The following is an 18,918-nucleotide window of genomic DNA, read 5'->3' as shown; positions in this document are numbered from 1 at the left end:
GGGTGTAAAATAAATTTTGCATTATTTTATGTAATTCAATAGGGACGTGGCGTTACATCGTGCTGCCATCTGGTTTTTTTTAAGTGCAAGAGTGGAAAAGTGCTGAGTCATCGTCTAAAAATAGACGGCATCCTATCTCGCCTAGCAAAATGAAGTCGATAAAGCAGTCGGTTTCGATGAGAAAAAGTGGAAAACGTGGTCTAAAAATAGCGACGCCATCCCCCTATGTAATATTACACCCTGAAATATGTAGCCCATCAGTATGGGAAACCTACTTGACTGAAATGTCAAGCTCATATATGTGTTTATCCTTTGCACTCTTCATCGGTCTGATGGCCGAGCGGGCCAAGGCGCCGGGCCTTACTGTTGGTGCTGGGTTTGAAGCCCGTAGGTTGCAACTTTTTTTTGTGTTTACAATAATTGTACATGCAGCGTGTAATACTAAGTGTCTTTTTTGACGAAGGTGATGTGCATGCTTTTGCATGCGATTTTACCATCGGATTTTTTGCTGTGAACTTGTAACCATTTTTGTGTTTAAAAATGGCTTAATTTGTTGTTTAAATATATTAAACTTTTGAAAAACATAACCTAAATTGAAGAATTTTGTAGTCAAAATCGGCTGAAAACTAGTAATCTGGCAACCCGACATCCCTTGTGATGGTAGGGGAAATCTATCAAACATTGTTTTCATATGATGTTAGGCATTTAATTTAAATTGAAGTCTGTCTAAACCCAGAACGAAAATATTATTCAATAAAATCTCTTTTACAAACAAACCCAAAGTTGTATTGAAAGTTTCACATTTGAATTTAAAATTCGTTCATTCTTGTCCAGCGAATCTTCTTTCTGTCAGAGACAATCAGATCTTCATTATATGTTGTTCCTTTTCTTGCAAAATCCTCTAAACATACAACATCCAAATACCCATGATAACGTAACTCTAGCAAATTCTCGACTCCACAAAGCCAACGTCAGCCCCCAAGAAAAACCTTGCATGAATATTTATTGGCATTTTTTCGATTCCATCGACTTCCAAATTGCCTGAATATGTATAAAGAAAGGATGGGAGGGAAAAAATCTCAATCCAAAACAAACTTGTTTTGTTTTGCCTCTCCCCTTGGGGTAGCAAAAGTTGATTGGCCACCGTCGTTCTATAGCTTAGATACATCCCTGGGTCATAGTAAAATTTGGAAATAAAACACATTCCCCACAGGATCATCGCGGGCATCACCGACCGAGGGCAATCGATCGACATTTTGTTTATCCACGGTGGAACTCTCTTACTCGGTGAAAAGTTTCATCCTTACATAAACTCATTCAGAATCAACTGGAAGATGGGGGGGGAGATGTTCTTGTTTGACAGGATCCACCCGAGGAGAGTACACACAAAGAATCATAGGACAAGCAAAGTTGGACGGAGTGAACAAGGGATGGTTAGCTGGGTGAAAACATTGAAAGGATAAAAGGAAAAGTTTGCTCAGAACGCGTGCCAAGTGCATTAGAGAGGATAGTTTTTTCCTCTTCTAGTCCATGCAACTTCAAAGGGTAAATCCTTTTACGTTATATTGCATTGAGATGAGATTTTCAATGGCTGTTGAAAGCAAACGTTGGAAACAAAAAAGACCACGCGTCTCCTTTAAAATAACTTGGTGGTTATAACGTTCTACGGAGACGCATGGTACTTCAAACTTCTAGAATTCTCTTAAAATCCCCAAATAACTCCATTTATTTGACTTGCTCTCCTCCGAACCCTTTGGTGCCAATTTTCCAAGCTGATAAGCACCTTAAGTAAATGGAAGAACCCGGTTCCGGGCCACCGGACTCGGACGTAAAGCTACTTAACTCGAACGCAACCGAGAGGATGAAGGAGGTCAGCAGCACACTCCTCGCACCTTCACGAGTGTGTGACACGCTTGACCAAACATGGGCAAGGACCTTTCCTTCATTTCTGGGAATTCCTTTATGAACCGATGGTTTGTCAAAGCAGGACCGAGCACGGTTGGTTTACCAAAAAGAAGCTTTTGGCGCCTTTGGCATCGGGATGTTGCAGAACTCGTAATTCCAATGAAAAGGGAAGTTGTAATTTTTGAAGAAAAACTCGACCTTCCCCGTAATGAACCAAAGTTGAAGAGTGTTGAACAACTTTTTTTTTTTTGAAAAATAAACATTTATTTTAGGAGACATAGAATGCCAAGTGTGGGCAAATAGCTTTTGACGTGTTATAAACTCTCAATAAAAAATGTTGTTGAATCATCAATTGAGATTTAAATCATTATTAGTGTTACCAGTTTCAAAAAAGTTTCACCGCTCCAAGATATCGAGAGATCAAACGAAAAAAAAAGGAAATAAAAAATTGTCTCAAAAATCCCAAGAGTGAGCTTTTTATTGAAAATTATTTTTTTGTATATTTTGATTCGGATGAATCTTTGTGTTAACTTTTTGTAAGACCAAAGAAATCCATTTGCATCAACAATTCGCCCTTACAAGTATTCATACAATTTTACTTCTTAGAAAAAAATAGTTGCAATCTAACAAAATTTACCGATTTTTTTATTCTACTTTTAAAACAAAAATTTGGATTTCTCAAAACAACCTTTTATGAAAAAACTCATCTTCGAACATGTTTCAGATGACAAAAATGCCATGTTTTTAGAAATGGCACAAGTTGGTAAAAAATCATTTGGCAGTGTTGCCAATTTTTGGAATAAATCGTTATTTTTTAAAAAGCTTGGAAAGGTCGAACAAAGTATGTTGACTTTTTTGCCTTTCTTACTAAAGAAAGGTATAGGTTTATAGACGTAAAATCAATTTTCAATCGAATTTCGATCTCTTGAATTATATTTACCAAAAATTGTTTTTTGGTGATAGCGAGACTTTTTTCACCTGTTATGTTACCCTGTAGGTTTGTTTTCGACCATATCAAATGTGAGGGTTAATTTGAAAAAAAAATTGAAATATTTTTATTCGAAAGCTCGCAAAATTTCACGATACTTTTTTTTTACATTGAAATTTGAACGCAATTTTGCTAAGTTATCGTTCAATTATATTTTCAGGGGTGGTCAAGCTTTGTAAAGTTAACAAAGTCCTCATTTCTACCAACAAATATATTTTAGTGGATGTAATTCGAAATAATTAGCACGGAATCGAACTGCACATTCATTTTTTTCTCTTTTAAAAATAAAATATATTTTTTTGTTTTATATGTTTTTTTTTTAAATTGGCAACACTGCAAAATTAATTTTGACCTTCTTGTGTCATAGCTCAAAAGTTGACATTTTTTGTCATCTTTTTTTTGCGTAATAAGTCGATATAAAAAAGAGTATTTTTTTCTGAGACGTTTTGAGCCTAAAACTTTGCCGAAGACAGCAAGTCGATCAGAAGTGCCGTTCTCAAGATAAAGATAAAAACTAATGTTGCAAATATTTTCTTTGGCAAAAAAACATACACAAAGGTTCATCCGAATAAAAAAATACTATAAATAATCGATGTCCGAAGTCTTAGATAATTGCTCCATTTGTTAAATTATCCGGCAGTTTCAAAACTATGAATATTAAATGTTCTAAATATTGTTTTGTGAAGCCAATTTATCCAATTTATTCAAAACAATTGAATTTTAAATTGAGTTTGGACAATCTCCCAAATGCAAAATTCATCACGTCCCCTATATACGAAACATCGCCGTTTCCCATCCCATCGGCTCATAATCCCTCAGTAAATTCCACCAACGGATCAAAACTGTCACGCCAGTCCATCGGCATAAATTGAAATTTGTCCATCGAGCCGGTCGCGAACCTCCAACCTGTCAACATCGTTTCCACCTCACACCTCACTCCATGAACTTTATAGCCCAAATCCACCGGCAATCCATGGCGACCCCCTGCAATAACCAACAGGATGTGACGATTTTGCTCACCCCGAACACCAATTTAGGTAAACGTTCCCCAAACGACTACTCACAAATTTTTCAACCTGGATTTTCATTCAGTGTTTCCAAAAATTGAGTTGATACTGTAATCCTCCCTACTTTCATCAAATATTCCTGTGTTCCTGACGCACGTGGGAAAGTAATTCCGCCAACTTTTTCCACCCTAAAAAAATAACGCCGTTGAAAAACACACGCACAAAGCTGTTAGATTAATGAATTGTCGTTTCTCCCGTGTTCTCCGCCAGGCAATCCCCGCAACAAAACGGCACTTAAACCGGGCCACTCGCTGATGGATTGGATCCGGCTGGGCAACTCGGGCGCGGATCTTGCCGGGACGGGTGGCCGGGTGCGGCCGGTGAGCCACGCCGAGCTGGCGGAACACAACAAGGTCGGCGACATGTGGATGGCCATCCGGGGGAAGGTCTACAACGTGACGAGCTATTTGGACTTTCATCCGGGGGGTGAGTAGCGGGGTTTTTGTGGGATATTTTTGATTTGAGTTTTGAGTGGATTTTTATCTTTAAAGGTGTCGACGAGCTGATGCGAGGTGCCGGGAAGGACGCCACTAGTCTGTTTGATGAGGTCCACGCGTGGGTCAACTACGAATCCTTGCTGGCCAAGTGTTTCGTAGGACCGCTAAGGAATACCACCGTGCTCAACCTGGGTTCCCCGAAAGGTACGATGCCACCTCCTGCGTTCCTCAAACCACCGACTCCGGTGACACCGCCAGCGGACACGCCCAAAACCGCCTCGGCCGTGTCCATCGTGAGCAGTTCCAGTGAAGATTCCGCTGCCAAGACTCTACCCGTAGTGCCTCGCTTCGACTGGATCCAGAAGACGGCCGAAGTGTCGTTCATCTTCTACACCAGAGCGCTCTGCAATCCGGCCGTCATCGTGGAGTGTGTCAACAACCTCGAGTTCAACGTGCGCTTCTTTCTCGAAGGTAACGTCCTGCACCGGTACCGATTCCAGGCGTCCAACAACCTCCAATGGCCCTGCACCGTACGACAATCGCTCGAAACCGGTAAGGTCGAAATCGTGTTCAACAAGCTACTTCCCGGCCTCTGGACCAACTACGGAACCATGGAGTACGACCAGAAGGAAAACTACGAACTCGAACTGAACGAGTACGACGTGGCCACCCGCATCGAAATCACCCACGATTCCTGCGTGCTCCTCCTCCGACCCAAAAACAACTCCATCCTCCAGCTAACCCCCATCGGCCACCACATTTCCGTATCGGCCCCCATCGAGGGCGAGTTCGTCACGCGAAGTTACACCCCGGTACCGGCCAACGCCGTCCCAACAGACTGCCCGCTCACCTTTATCCCGCTCCTCGTCAAAACCTACCCCCACGGCGCGCTCTCGCGCCACCTGACCCGTCCCGTCCCGTTGGCCACCTCGCTGCAGCTGTCCCAACCCAGCGGGAACTTTGCGCTGGCCAAGCTCAAGCACCACAACCGTATTGCCTTACTAGCCGCCGGAAGCGGAATCACGCCGATGCTCGCCTTACTCAACTATCTGCTCGAGCGGACCAGCAACCGGATGTGAGTATCTTGCCACTTTTTTTACTAATTCCTTCCAAATCCAAGTAATCCTCCGAGTCAAGACATCGTGTGGGAGGAGGCCATGACAAGACGGCGAAAACGAAAATAAAACTTCCCAAGAAAACGTTTGTTTGATGGCTTGCTCAGCCAGACGACACGATCCTCGTTAGTAGGCCATGGATTACAGGTGTGGGTGGGACGAGTGAGTGGAATTAATGGTTTGTGAACACACGCAGCCTGCTGCGTGAGTGATTCTCGTTTTGGGGGAGCTCTGCTAATCGAGCCGGCAACTTTCCCGGGATTCGGGGAAAACAAACCGACAGAGTGTGACATTAGTGAGAATTTTTAGGCAGTTAGGGTGCTTTTTCCGAGAAAAAGGGGTTGGAATTATTCATGTGTCTTCATAAGCCGGATAAATGGTTGGGATTAGCTCGTTTCAGTTTGACGCTTTTGCGTCACTGAATTCTTGTCTGGATTCTTTTCTAAATAATTCGCTAAAAAAAATAGTAAAAAATATCTGTAAAAATATCTTTGAATTAACAACATTAGTGCTATTAAAGTTTGCATAAGGTGCAATACTCATGACTTTTAATTTTCCGAGCTGAGTATGCTAGACAAAGTTTTCAATTACCTTTCCAGCTACAACAAACAATGCACAATGCTGAACGAGCAAACAATGAGCAGTGTCTTGCGAACCTTCGAGGTGAACGGACACTAGAGCTGCGGTATTTTTTACTACCTAAGCTCAGAGTTATTTCAAACAAAATTCACAGTCTTTTTAAAGACTACCTGAGTTACTTTCCAAAATTCTAAACAGTCTTTTCAAGACTAACCCCACCTGAAATTTTGCTGTATTTTACAAACGAAGCCATCTTTTTAAGAGAACTTTGCTTGCAAAATGCGTCAAAACAAAGGTAAACGCAAATCTTCTGAAGATTTGGTCGTTACGTCGGTGAAGCGTTTGAACGCTAAACCGGCTAACGGAAACAGAAAAAGAAAACAGCCTCATCCGAGGTCTGATTCTGATTCTGAAAGTGAGGTCAATCCTCCAATTCCATTGACAAACAGTTTCGGTGTTTTATCCGAAACTGTTGACAAGGATCCTTCTCCTCGTACTGAGCCTTCTGCCGTCGAGAAACGAGTAAAGGCTCCGCCAATTGTAGTGACTTCCGTCTCCGATTTGGCCAACTTTCGAACGCAACTGAAGAATTGCAAGGAAACTTGCAATTTGAAGGTTTCGTTCCAGCTTGGTCGAAGAGGAGAATGTCGCTTGTTGACGGAATCTTTACAAGATCACCAAACTTTTGTTGGTTATTTGAAAAACCACAAACACAATTTCTACACGTATGAGACCAAGAATGCTCGTCCATTCAAGGCGGTCCTGAAAGGTCTCTCCAACGACTTGTCGGTGGATGAGATCAAAAACGAACTTAAGGTGTTGCTTGGCTTTGCCCCATCCCAAGTAATACCAATGAAGAAAAAATCAAACGGGAATATTTCTCGCTTTGGTTTGACTTCACAGTTTTATCTGATTCATTTCAACAGAAATGAAATCAACAATTTGAAACTTTTGGACAAAGTTCAGTTTTTGTTCCATGTACGGGTAAAGTGGGAGCATTTTAAGAAACATGGTGGTAATGGCCAGAATCTGACCCAGTGCCGGCGTTGCCAGGCATTCGGTCACGGTACTGATCATTGCGCCATGGTTCCAAAATGCATGGTTTGCGGGGATTCTTCTCACGACAAGGACAATTGTCCCGTGAAAGAAGTCACCCAATTTAAATGTGCAAATTGTGGTGGAAATCACAAATCAAATTTCTGGGATTGCCCCATCAGAAAAAAGGTTTTGGATTCTCGTGCTAAACATCAGCCGAAATCCAAACCGAAATTTTCTCAAAGTCAGGTTGTACCTGCATCTTTAAATCAAACGTTCGTGTTGTCTCACTCGAACAATACCCCTACCGTTGAAAAGTTAGGTAACAGCAATGGCATTTCTTATGCCAACGTCGTTTCGGGTTCGGGTTCATCCACGAATTTTAAATCCTCTACCAATTTTCAAATTGGGCAGGTACCTCAAATTTCATTTGAAAATTTTTCTGCTGGCAACGCTTTGGGATCTTCTGATCTCGGCGATGTTACGTTTGAAAAAATGACTTTTTTGCAAAACTCCCTGTTTGGTTTGATTCAAACAATGAGTAATGCTACATCCATGATGGAAGCTATCCAGATTGGATTAAAATTTGCGAATGATGTTGTTCTTACCCTGAAGTTTAATCATGGATCTAAGTAATTCCATCAATATTATGAATTTTAATGCTCGCTCTTTAAAAGCGAAAGAAAATGAATTTTTCAACTTTTTTACGAGTTCATAACGTGCATGTTGCTGTTATAACCGAAACATTTTTAAAAACTGGCACTTATTTGAAAAGTGATCCAGATTATAAAGTTATAACCAATAACAGAATGAATCGAAATGGCGGTGGAGTTGCAATAGTTATCCACCGTAGTATGACTTATAGTACGTTACGTGACTTTAAGTTAAAAGTTATTGAAAGTTTGGGCATTGAACTTGAAACTTCTTTTGGGAAAATTATGATTGCAGCTGCATATTTGCCTTTCCAATGCACTGGGGAAAATAAAAATTATTTCAAAGGGGATTTGAATAAACTTACTCGGCATAGATCTCGATTTTTGATCATCGGTGATTTTAATGCCAAACACCAATCTTGGAATAATTCAAAAGTAAATTCCAATGGTAAAATTCTATTCAGAGATTGCACTTCTGGTCTTTATTCGGTTTTATATCCGAATGGGCCAACTTGCTTTTCTTCTGTTAGAAATCCATCAACAATTGATTTGGTTTTGACAAATCAAAGTCAGTATTGTGGTCCTTTAGTGACTCATGCTGATTTTGATTCTGATCATCTTCCAGTAACTTTTTCAATTTCTCATGAAGCAGTTATCAGACCCAATAGTTCTGTGTTTAATTACCACAAAGCTAATTGGGACAGGTATCAGCATCATATTGAGAATAATTTAAATCATGATTTTGTTTTAGAAACCAAAGCTGATATTGATTCAGCCTTGGAATCTTTAACTAATGCAATTTTGGATGCTAGGAATATTGCTATTCCTAAAGTCCAAGTCAAATTTGATTCTCCCATTATTGATGACGATCTTCAGCTTCTGATTCGTCTGAAAAATGTTCGCCGAAGACAGTATCAACGTTCTCGTGATCCTGCACTGAAGCGAATTCAAAAAAAATTGCAAAAGGTTATTGACCACAGGTTCACTCTCCTGCGAAATGAAAAGTTCGCAAGAGATGTCGAACAAATTAAACCTTATTACAAACCTTTTTGCAAACTTTCAAAGGTTCTTAAGAAACCTCAGAAACCAATCCCTTCTTTAAAAGATGGTGATAATATTTTATTAACTAATGGGGAGAAAGCTCAAAAAATTGCTCAGCAGTTTGAGAGTGCTCATAATTTCAACTTAAATGTTCTGAGTCCTATTGAAAATCAAATTTCAATAGAATTTCAGAATATTGTTGAACAACAGTTTTCATCAGATGATGTTGTTAATACGGATCTGAATGAAATAAAATCTATTATCAAAAAGTTTAAAAATATGAAAGCCCCTGGTAAGGATGGCATTTTTTACATTTTAATTAAAAAATTACCTGAAGCAACTTTAAGTAGCTTGGTCAAAATTTGCAACAATTGTTTTGATTTGGCATATTTTCCCAGTAGTTGGAAAAATGCCAAAGTAGTTCCGATTTTGAAACCGGATAAAAATCCTGCTGAAGCCTCAAGCTATCGGCCCATTAGTTTGCTTTCATCTATTAGTAAATTATTCGAAAGAATAATTCTCAATAGAATGATGACACACATTAATGAAAATTCAATTTTCGCTGATGAGCAGTTTGGATTTCGCCTTGGGCATTCAACTACTCATCAGTTGTTGAGAGTTTCAAATTTGATTCGAAGCAACAAATCTGAGGGCTATTCTACTGGCGCTGCTCTTCTAGACATAGAAAAAGCATTTGACAGTGTTTGGCATAAAGGTTTGATTGCGAAATTGAAAAGGTTTAATTTTCCGATTTATATCGTGAAAATTATTCAAAATTATTTGACGGATCGTACTCTGCAGGTATGTTATCAGAATAGCAAATCTGATCAACTACCTGTACGTGCCGGCGTCCCTCAAGGAAGCATTTTGGGTCCAATTTTATACAATATTTTTACTTCTGACTTGCCTGATTTGCCCCCAGGATGTCAGAAATCACTTTTTGCTGATGATACAAGCATCTCCGCCAAAGGTAGAAGCCTTCGTGTCATCACAAGAAGATTACAAAAAAGCTTGGATATTTTCAATTCTTATTTGAAAGAATGGAAAATTACTCCAAATGCTGCAAAACTCAACTTATTATTTTCCCTCACAAACCAAGGGCTGATTTTCTTAAACCAAAAAGTCATCACATTATAAAGATGAATGAGGTAAATTTAAAGTGGGAGGATAAAGTGAAATATCTTGGACTTGCTTTTGACAAAAACCTTACTTACAAGGATCACATTGAAAGTATCCAGGTTAAATGTAACAAATATATTAAATGTTTGTATCCACTTATAAACAGGAATTCTAGACTTTGTCTCAAGAATAAACTGTTAATTTATAAACAAATTTTCAGACCTGCCATGCTTTATGCTGTGCCGATCTGGACAAGCTGTTGCTTAACCAGGAAGAAAAAACTTCAGAGGATTCAGAACAAAATTCTGAAAATGATTCTGAAACTTCCTCCTGGTTCAGCACCAGTGAACTTCATCAATTAGCCGAAGTTGACACTTTGGATGTTATGTCCAATAAGATAATTGATGCATTTCGACAAAAATCATTGCAGTCTTCAGCTGCATTGATCCGCTCTTTATATAGTTTATAAGTTAGTTTTAAGGTATCCCTTTTCCCTTTTGTACATGTAGGACCTCCTACATTTGAAATCACTGAATAGCGAAAGCTACAATATTTCATGAATAAATGAAAGTTGCTAGTATTTAAAATTGAGGTGAAAAGTCATCGACTGTGATTGGACACTCAATAATATTTTAACTGAATGAATGTACATGGAAGAGAAAATCAAAATAAATATAAATTAAAAAAAAAAAAAAAAAAAAAAAGCAAACAATGAGCGAGAGTTATCTTTCCACATCCCATCCAACAAGCACCTTTTCGTCATTTATTCAAACATTCCAAATATCCAATCCAGCCCCTAGTCAGCATTGTGCGAACAAACCCATCCATACCTCTCAGAACAACATTCCTGGCCCACACATGCCACACACGACGTTCCCGACGTGCTGCATCGATTCCACGCAACAACAAAAACCCTTTTTTGCTTTGAAACGAGACCGAAACTAGACGCCCCTCTCGCTCGAGTTTTTACAAGCTTTTTCCGGGCATTGTTGGCTTCCTTGAATTCTCTTTTTTTTTGCTACAAGCTCCATACCATATCATCATAGCCCATTCGATGCTGTTGAAGCTCAAATTTTCCGGCTACGCAAGCAGCTCTCTTCTTGCTCTTCATGTTTCACTCTTTTTTTCTGGGATTGCTTTTATTAACACACATAATACAGAGCCGTAGGCTGGTTCAAATTTTAGAGATCCAGGTTAGGATTTCCACAAGGTTTTGCATCCCGGACTACTTTGATCCTACGGTAGACGGTTATCAATACAAGTTTTGTTCTGAACCAGTCTAGCCCAAGCTGCTATAAAGCAGATAAGAGGCAAATAAAAGGACAATAACTTGCCATTCGGAGGCGGGCAAAAAAATACAGCTCGGTTCACTCCGCTCCGGATGGTATGCAGAGATTCCTTGTGCTTTTTCACCCCCGCCTCCGTGCCAGCAAGATTTCCTGGAAGGCATTCAAGTGCTGTTGATGCTCTCCCGGATGCTGGAGATTTCACAGCTTGTAATATCTTTCCGCACACCTCATTGTGTTTCCTCTAGATGAGCTCATCGCGTGAAGAGTGCTTAGACTGGATGGTCTCTCCTCTGTCTTAATCCGACGTTCCAGTCATTGCTCTTAATGAAGCTTTAATTTATCCTTTCATCATCGTTATCTCCCATCCCAAACCATCCCCAGACCTAATTACACTCCGATTCGCCTATTGAATATTCCAACAAGTCGTCGTGTTCCAAGCAATATGACCTTCTCAAGCAAGGATCATCCACGTAGAAGCCAGAGCAGCATACTAAACCCGAATCGCCGGAACGACCGGGTGCTCTGATCCTAATTGGGCCTAGGTTTCCACCCTCCTCCCCTCAGTGTAATCCTTTCTCCTTCGAAGATTGTGTGTACAATGTCGAAATTTGCATCCTCCCTGCTGCTACAACCTGCTACAAATAATGGTATCCGTTTTCCTACGTTCTGTTCCGTGTTCTCTCTTTGCAGGGAGTCTATTAGCTTGCTGTACTTCAACAAGACCGAGCCGGATATCTGGTGCCGGGAGATGCTGGATAATTTATGCGAAAAGGACAAAAGGTAATTTATTGTTCGACATTTGACTCCGGAACTGGCTGCACTGCGGTGCTGCATGCCCTGGGAGTACATGCGTGTGTAGGGAACATGTGCAACTGGTGATATATTATGGAATTGCAACGGGTGACTTTTAATAACAGAGATTTGTTCGGGAAATGTCTTTGCAATATGTACAGCAAGTTGGGTTTATTGATTTGAGTCGAGGTTCAAATTGTTTATCCCTTTCAGGCCTGATTTTTTTTTTTTTTTTTTGAAGCGATGGTGATTTGAAATTGATAAGCAAAATGTTATAGGACAACAAACCTTCTATCGAAGCCTTGTAATATTTTGAGTGCCTTCTTAAATATTTAAATGTATGAATTAAGTTCAGGGACTACCACTGAGTAATTCACTGACACTCACTGGCACGTGCTGCAGTATTAATGAAAAATGTAAAGATCGATGAAAAGATGAGAGGGCATGTAGCCCTACTCCATAAAAAAAAGAAATAATCAGAATATCAGAATATGAAAAATAAAGACAAACCGAGCCTAACTTCGAATGAAGTAGGTGAATGTTCCAACTTCCAGTTGGATGTGCGTAATTCGGTCTTTAAATAAAAAAAATACCTATTTTTTAATTTTCTATTTTTTTTAATGTTTTAAGAAACTAAAAAATGCATTTTTTTCTTTTTTTCAAAAATGTTTTATTTAATTATTTTTAAATCAAATTTACAACTCCAATACTTCTTACTTACGTGAAATTTTCCGAGGATTTCGAATATGACAAAATCGGGACCAAAAAGTGACGCTATGGAAGCCAACAGGGCAAAAAACCAACGTTGTAAAGTGTTTGTTATAGAAAAATCGAAAAAAAAAACTGCGATTGGCCAAAAAGTTAATACCGTAGGCTTAGTCCATGAAATTCCCCAACTTTTGACCTATGCGAGAATGGGAGTTGGAGGCTGTTGCAAAAAGATATTAAGGTTAAGGTCAAAAATCAATTTTTAACAGTAATTTGCAAAAGCTATGAGAAAAAGTCAAACCAATCCTGGATGTCTATGGCTCATTTTGAAGTGCTCCAAAAGACCTTTCGAATGCATCTAAGAGAGTTGAAATTGATAAAGTTTTACGGAAATGCGAGCAATTTTAAGATTTTTTATGTTTTTTTGGACCTCAAACTTCAAAGCCCGTTTTACCCCACTTCCCTTTGTCGTAGAGGGCTCATATTTGGCATAAGTTCATCTCATGTAAATACAAACAAACGCTTAAAGTTTCATCAAAATCAGAGCACCTCGATACGACCTGTTACACATTGGTGAAAAACTCGCTCTTATGATCTGAAGGAAAAATACCCTTGCAAAAATATTTAAAAGCTGATAAAATTCCCTACTATTTTTTTTACTTTGTTGATGTTTGCTGGCTGATGAGATAAACCCATCGCAAAAATAAAATTTTCTTAAAAATTGGGTATTTTTCCTAAGTTTGATCTGGTACAAATTTTATTTCATGGTTTTGTCTCTAAGCTTTGGACGAGGTGAAGAGGCGGCAAACAAATAAAATTAAAATAAAAGACTAATCGGCGAAAAGTATCACTAATGCTTCATACATCATTTCAGTTATTCTACTATAAAAGTTTGCAAAATATTTATGAATTATATATTTGTTGATGATATTTGTTTCCCAAACTTTACGTCTTTAACCGATCTGTGGTCCCAAATTCAAAATTTATAAATACATAGCTTAAAATGTATTTATTTGATCCTAAATGCAAAAAAATGCGGTATAGGTACAATGTATTCTAAATACAGTCTAGACTTGATTATCCGATGCCTCGAATATCCGAAGATTTGTATAGGACTTCAAATAATCGAATTACGTTGTTAAGGGGTCATACTTAAGCTGGACAATCAAAAAGAAGACAACGAAAAAGATATTATTTTTTGTGATTCGATTAAACGAAGTGATTTTTTTTAAGGCCTTCGGATAATCGAGTCTAGACTGTAGTTTAGAATTGATTTTTAAAACTTTTTCAATGAAAATTTAATTGTAGTTCATAATCAGTTTTTAGCTATCTTATTTTTCAGGAAAATTTTAAAAAATCTTAAAATCAAATTTACAATGTCAAGCATTTTTTTCATAAAATGATCTTTATTCAATAAATCAATAATAATTTTTTAAATCGCAAAGTTTATTTAAAAGTCACAAAAGTTATTTATAGACTTAAAACATATTATGATCTAAATGATTGTTTTTTGCAAATATTTTGGCATTCTTTGACACATTTGCTGTACTTGAAGATAACTAAATTGCCATCAAATTTTGTTTATAATATTCATAAACTATTCAATAACAACATGAGCAGTTTTTTGTTGTGTTCAAATATTCTGGCTGGTTTCATTCCGCAATAGTTCAGATCGCACAATTAAACAGTTTTGATGTTGATAAAAATTTGTTACAAATTGGAAGAGATTAGTTTTTCATAAAATTTAACATTTCGTCGCCGTCGTGCTAACTTGTCGTACGTGCATTTTGGGCCAAATTGATTTAAGAACGCCTTTTTGAGCAGCTCACAATGCCTCACCTTTTGACCTTCACAGATCCCCAAAATTCGATTTCAATCCTGAGATATTCAATAAAAACCAAAAAAGCTCCGCGGATTTTTGTCACTTTTCATATGAAATTAGTTTCAATCTTTTCGTGCTATCTTGTCACACCCTGATAATTTAGGTAAGTGCGACAATTTGCCAAAGGGATTTCAGGTCAGGATGCATTTGACGCACGTACAAGTGATACTACCGTAAACATTTGTAATTATAACTCGGGACACCGGCAACCAACTTCAACCAAACTTTGGGACAATACACAGAATGGTCAGCCAAACAAAACTTGTTATTCATTGTTTACATTGCGTGCTCTAGTTTTTGTTTATTCAAGGTCAAACATTAAAACGCGTTTTTCTCGGAACGTCGAAATGGCGGGTGCGACATGATAGCACGACAGCGTCGATTTGTGCTGTTCTGATTTAGGGTGTTTCAGAAAATATAACATTTCCGTGCCAATCTATGTGCAATCTTCACTTTATACTAGAAAATTTACCAAAAGCAGTTTGCACTTGTAACCTACTTCTTCCATAGAATCTCAACCTGAAATCGTTACCTTCACAGTAAGTCTACCAAGAGTTTTCACCCTACAACAAGTTTACTTTCCATTTGTCAACAAGTTTGACCTAACCTTGCCATGGGCCATCCAAGATGCCCGCTAGAAGGTGGAAGTTTCTCCTCCGTCCTGGGTAGCCTACTGCTGTTTGCCAAACGAAACCATGACTTGCTCTGTTATTGCAGACGAGAGGACGAAGCGAATAGCATTTAAAGTGATTTCCGGTTGTTTTACAACATCCAGAACCGAGTGTTACCGTGTGTTTCCCCTGCGGAGACAATTTTCACCGAGATAAATCTTTGCACAGGTTGACATGGCTTCTAAGACAAAGGCGAAATCTTATCTCTTTGTGACCCTACGCGTTCGCGTGTGAAACGGCCCCGCGCCATAAATAACCCAGGCACATTATCAGTTTTACTGCCGACCACCGCACGGCTTTTATTACCCTATAAAGTCAATAAATCTATAAAAGAGACGAACCCGCGCCCTCGCACGCCTGCGGCCCACTCCCGAAGCAGGCCGCGTAGCTAATCAGATCTGGGATAATGCTTTGCTCGTAGCTACCGCTGAACAGATGCGACCACGGTCCGGACGCGTACACCGGAACGTCTTCGCCGGCGTGCGTTTGCGTGCTGTACGGGACCGTTGCCGGGAAGCGGAACCTTGGAGTTTTCATGTCCATGGTGCGCATATCGCGGCGGGCGGAACCCTCGCTGTACGCGCTAAAGTGGTCCTCGAAGCTCTGGCCGTTGGCGTATGAGAGGGTGGAGTACGGCAGGCCGTCGGTTCCCGTGCCGGCGAAGCCGAAGATGTCGTTGCCGCGGGTCTGCATGAAAAATCAGTGGTTACTAAGATCACGATTGATAGCTTAAAAGAATTCTTACCGGGTATCCAGCATAGCTCATAGTGTGCGAATGGTCAGCGGTTACTACGATCAACGTGTCTTCCTCACTGTACTTCCAACGGGCAGTGAACACTGCCCGATCGAACTGTATCGTTTCGTCCAGCGCGTAGCGTGCTCGATTCTCATGGTGGGCATGGTCTATCCGACCACCTTCAACAAACAGGAAGAATCCGTTCGGATTCTGCGACAAGATATCCGTAGCCTTGTTAACCATTTCCGCCAAAGTAGGTTCTTCGTGCATGTTCCCACTAATCCTGTCAAGATTGTACTGCAGATGACTAGGTTCGAACAAGCCCAACAACTTATCCGTAGTCTTCGGATTCACAGTCAACAGTTCGCTCCTACTCCACACGTACCGTCGATGCTCCCCTGGATCCCCATTCAACCACTCCTTGACCAAATTCTTCCCATCAGATCGGAACCCAGCACGTCCCGTTTCCGGATCCGGCGTCCGATCGAAGAACTCTCGACGACCTCCACCAAGAACCACTTTCAGCTTGCTTCCAATCTCCCCGTACACCAACTGTTCCGCAATGTCATCCACCAGCTCCGGATCACAACCGTCCCGTCGAATCCCAAAATCCGTCTCCCAATCCCTATCCGGAATATTCGCGTACATCCCCGCCGGAGACGCATGAGTCACCCGCGTCGTCGTCACAATCCCCACATCCTTCCCAGCTTCCAAAGCCCACTTCGCAATCGACTCCACGCGATTCCCCCGATCCACCTCACAATCCCCCCGCTTCACCATCCCATTGACCCCCAACGTACCGTAGTTGGCCTTGACCCCCGCCAAATACGCCGTCGCCGTACAGGCCGAATCCGCCACCTGGGCGTCAACGCAGTAGGTCCTGCTGAATCCCGTGTGCGGAAACCGCTCAAATGCAAACTCGCGCTCCTCACCGCCTGCTGCGACCCTGGCAGAAGCCACCGTCTGCACCGACAGGCCATCCCCCAGGAAAAACACCACGTTCTTGGCGACGTTTCGGTTGTCACGACGCGCCACCTTCGCCAGGGTCTGTTGGCGGGAAATATCGCGCCAGAACTCGGTGCTTTGTTCGCGAACGTTCTTTGCGGTTAGAATGCCAGCTTCAAACGCGGGGTGAAACGACGAGTCGTCGTTGTCGCGAACCGGACTTGCCACGACCGCGAAGGGCACTAGAAGCAGGATTGGCCACAGTCTAGACTGTAACATGCTGGTTGGGTGAAATTAAAGTGATGATCCAGGTGCACGTTGATTGGGGTCTTATAAACGATTCTGGGTGAACTGATTGGGTTGATTGGGAACTCCGTGGTAGACTGTGGCGTGCGCGAGCAGTTTGTCAATTTATTGGGGAGATATAATTTATTACTCTGCTGGTAAACAACTTCATTGAAAATTTCGAGTTGATTTATCAGCGAATACCTACGTGTGTCTTTTGGGAAAATTTTGAGGGCGGTTAGAATGGACACAATGTTTAAAAAAATGTGTGTTGACACAATGTTGTTCTTACTCACAAGAATATGTGTTTAATTTTTCATATTTTTTGTAAATTAAATGTTTAATATTGGCCCTGCGCAGACATTTTCTGTTTAAATACTTCAAAGTTTTAATTGATATTTTCATAAACTTTGAAAAAAAATTTGCAGCTGCCTAGATGTCAATTTTCATAATATTTAAACAGTGCTAAAAATACACAGAAAAAAATTATGATAATATTCATCAGGAAATGAAGACAGATTTTGTGTCAAAAAAATGATTAATTTTACCTCTGAAAATGAAGATTTTTTATCAGTTTTTGATGAATATTCATCAGGGTCACATTTTACACATTTTTTAAGTAATATTACACAAAAATAGAAGTAATATTCAACCTACCAAATTTTCAACATTCCAAAATTCAACTTTTTTTTTACTGTGTATATTGGATAATTTCTGTAAATATATTAAAGTAGATTCTAGAATGTTGTAACATAATAATTGTTACCTGAAGCTTTCAGAATTTCAGAAAACTTCGTGGTTTGTTTTTGTAAAACGGAAATCGGCCAAGAAACTTATCGTCAGTAGACAAATTAAAACTTATTTGGTGGATGTTAGGGAGCATTCATTTATAACGTAACCTATTTTTTGCATGCATCAGCTGAGTTAACATAATTATAATTTCTTTTCATGTTATGTTTTTTTTTAAGTACACAGAAAAAAAAGTTGAATTTTGGAATGTTGAAAATTTGGTAGGTTGAATATTACCTCTTTTTTGATTAACATTACATAACAAATGTGTAAAATGTGAACCTGGTGAATATTCTTCAAAAACTGATGAAAATTCATCATTTTCTGGGGTAAAATTAATCATTATTTTTTTACAAAATCTGTCACCTGATGAATATTACCATATTTTTTTTCTGTGTACAGTATAACAATTTAAAATACATTTTCCTGCGATATTATGATTTTAATTCAGCATATTTGGCTAAATTAAACAAATTTCGATATTTTGTGAAACTTCAATGTGAGTAAATCACAACGATTTCGCAATTTTTTCACTATTTTTTTATTTTCATTTTTTGATTTGGTGCATATCTTGTAAATGCATTCCGTATGTCAAAAGAAATCCTTTTGCACAATTCGTTTCTCCTCACAAGTGTTCATACAATTTTGGGGGTTAGTCAACTTGGTGTCTTCGGCAAAGTTTTAGTTTATGATTAGGACTTTAAAAAAATGGTACAGGGAAAAAATCCGAATTTTTATTTAACTTTTTTTCACTTAAGGTTAAATTCTCATAATAAGTATTTTTTTTAATTTCTATTTTTTTCTGATATGTTATAGAGAACTCAAAAGACATCTCCTGAGCCATAGTGTGTGATGGTGCCAAATCTGGTCTAAAAGATATGA

At 39.4% G+C, this 18,918-nt stretch overlaps 2 protein-coding genes across 3 annotated transcripts in view; one reads left to right on the top strand and one right to left on the bottom strand.

Moving 5' to 3' along the window:
- Positions 1 to 18,918, top strand: part of LOC6051933 (cytochrome b5 reductase 4) — a 79,024-nt gene that overhangs the window by 53,569 nt on the left and 6,537 nt on the right. For both annotated transcript variants that reach the window (XM_038254413.1, XM_038254411.1), the window contains exons 2-4: positions 4,171 to 4,386; positions 4,452 to 5,472; positions 11,919 to 12,008. In XM_038254413.1, coding sequence (XP_038110341.1) covers positions 4,171 to 4,386; positions 4,452 to 5,472; positions 11,919 to 12,008 — 1,327 coding nt within the window. The remainder of the gene's footprint in view (positions 1 to 4,170; positions 4,387 to 4,451; positions 5,473 to 11,918; positions 12,009 to 18,918) is intronic.
- LOC6051936 (membrane-bound alkaline phosphatase) lies at positions 15,548 to 17,251 on the bottom strand. Its single transcript, XM_038254414.1, has 2 exons — positions 16,027 to 17,251; positions 15,548 to 15,968 (listed from the first exon to the last, which is right to left on the bottom strand). Exons 1-2 carry the CDS (start codon positions 17,239 to 17,241, stop codon positions 15,606 to 15,608), a joined length of 1,578 nt encoding a protein of 525 aa, XP_038110342.1. The 5' UTR covers positions 17,242 to 17,251; the 3' UTR covers positions 15,548 to 15,605.

The sequence above is a fragment of the Culex quinquefasciatus genome, chromosome 2 (assembly GCF_015732765.1).
Source record: "Culex quinquefasciatus strain JHB chromosome 2, VPISU_Cqui_1.0_pri_paternal, whole genome shotgun sequence".
NCBI lineage: Eukaryota > Metazoa > Arthropoda > Insecta > Diptera > Culicidae > Culex > Culex quinquefasciatus.
This window is presented reverse-complemented; position numbering and strand designations above follow the sequence as displayed.

Excerpts from the sequence above, each read along its gene's own strand:
- LOC6051936 (XM_038254414.1), bottom strand. The coding sequence starts at position 17,241 with ATGTTACAGTCTAGACTGTGGCCAATCCTGCTTCTAGTGCCCTTCGCG. Across the intron at positions 15,969-16,026 it reads TGAGCTATGCTGGATACCCG|ACCCGCGGCAACGACATCTT; the intron begins GTAAGAATTCTT and ends TTTTTCATGCAG.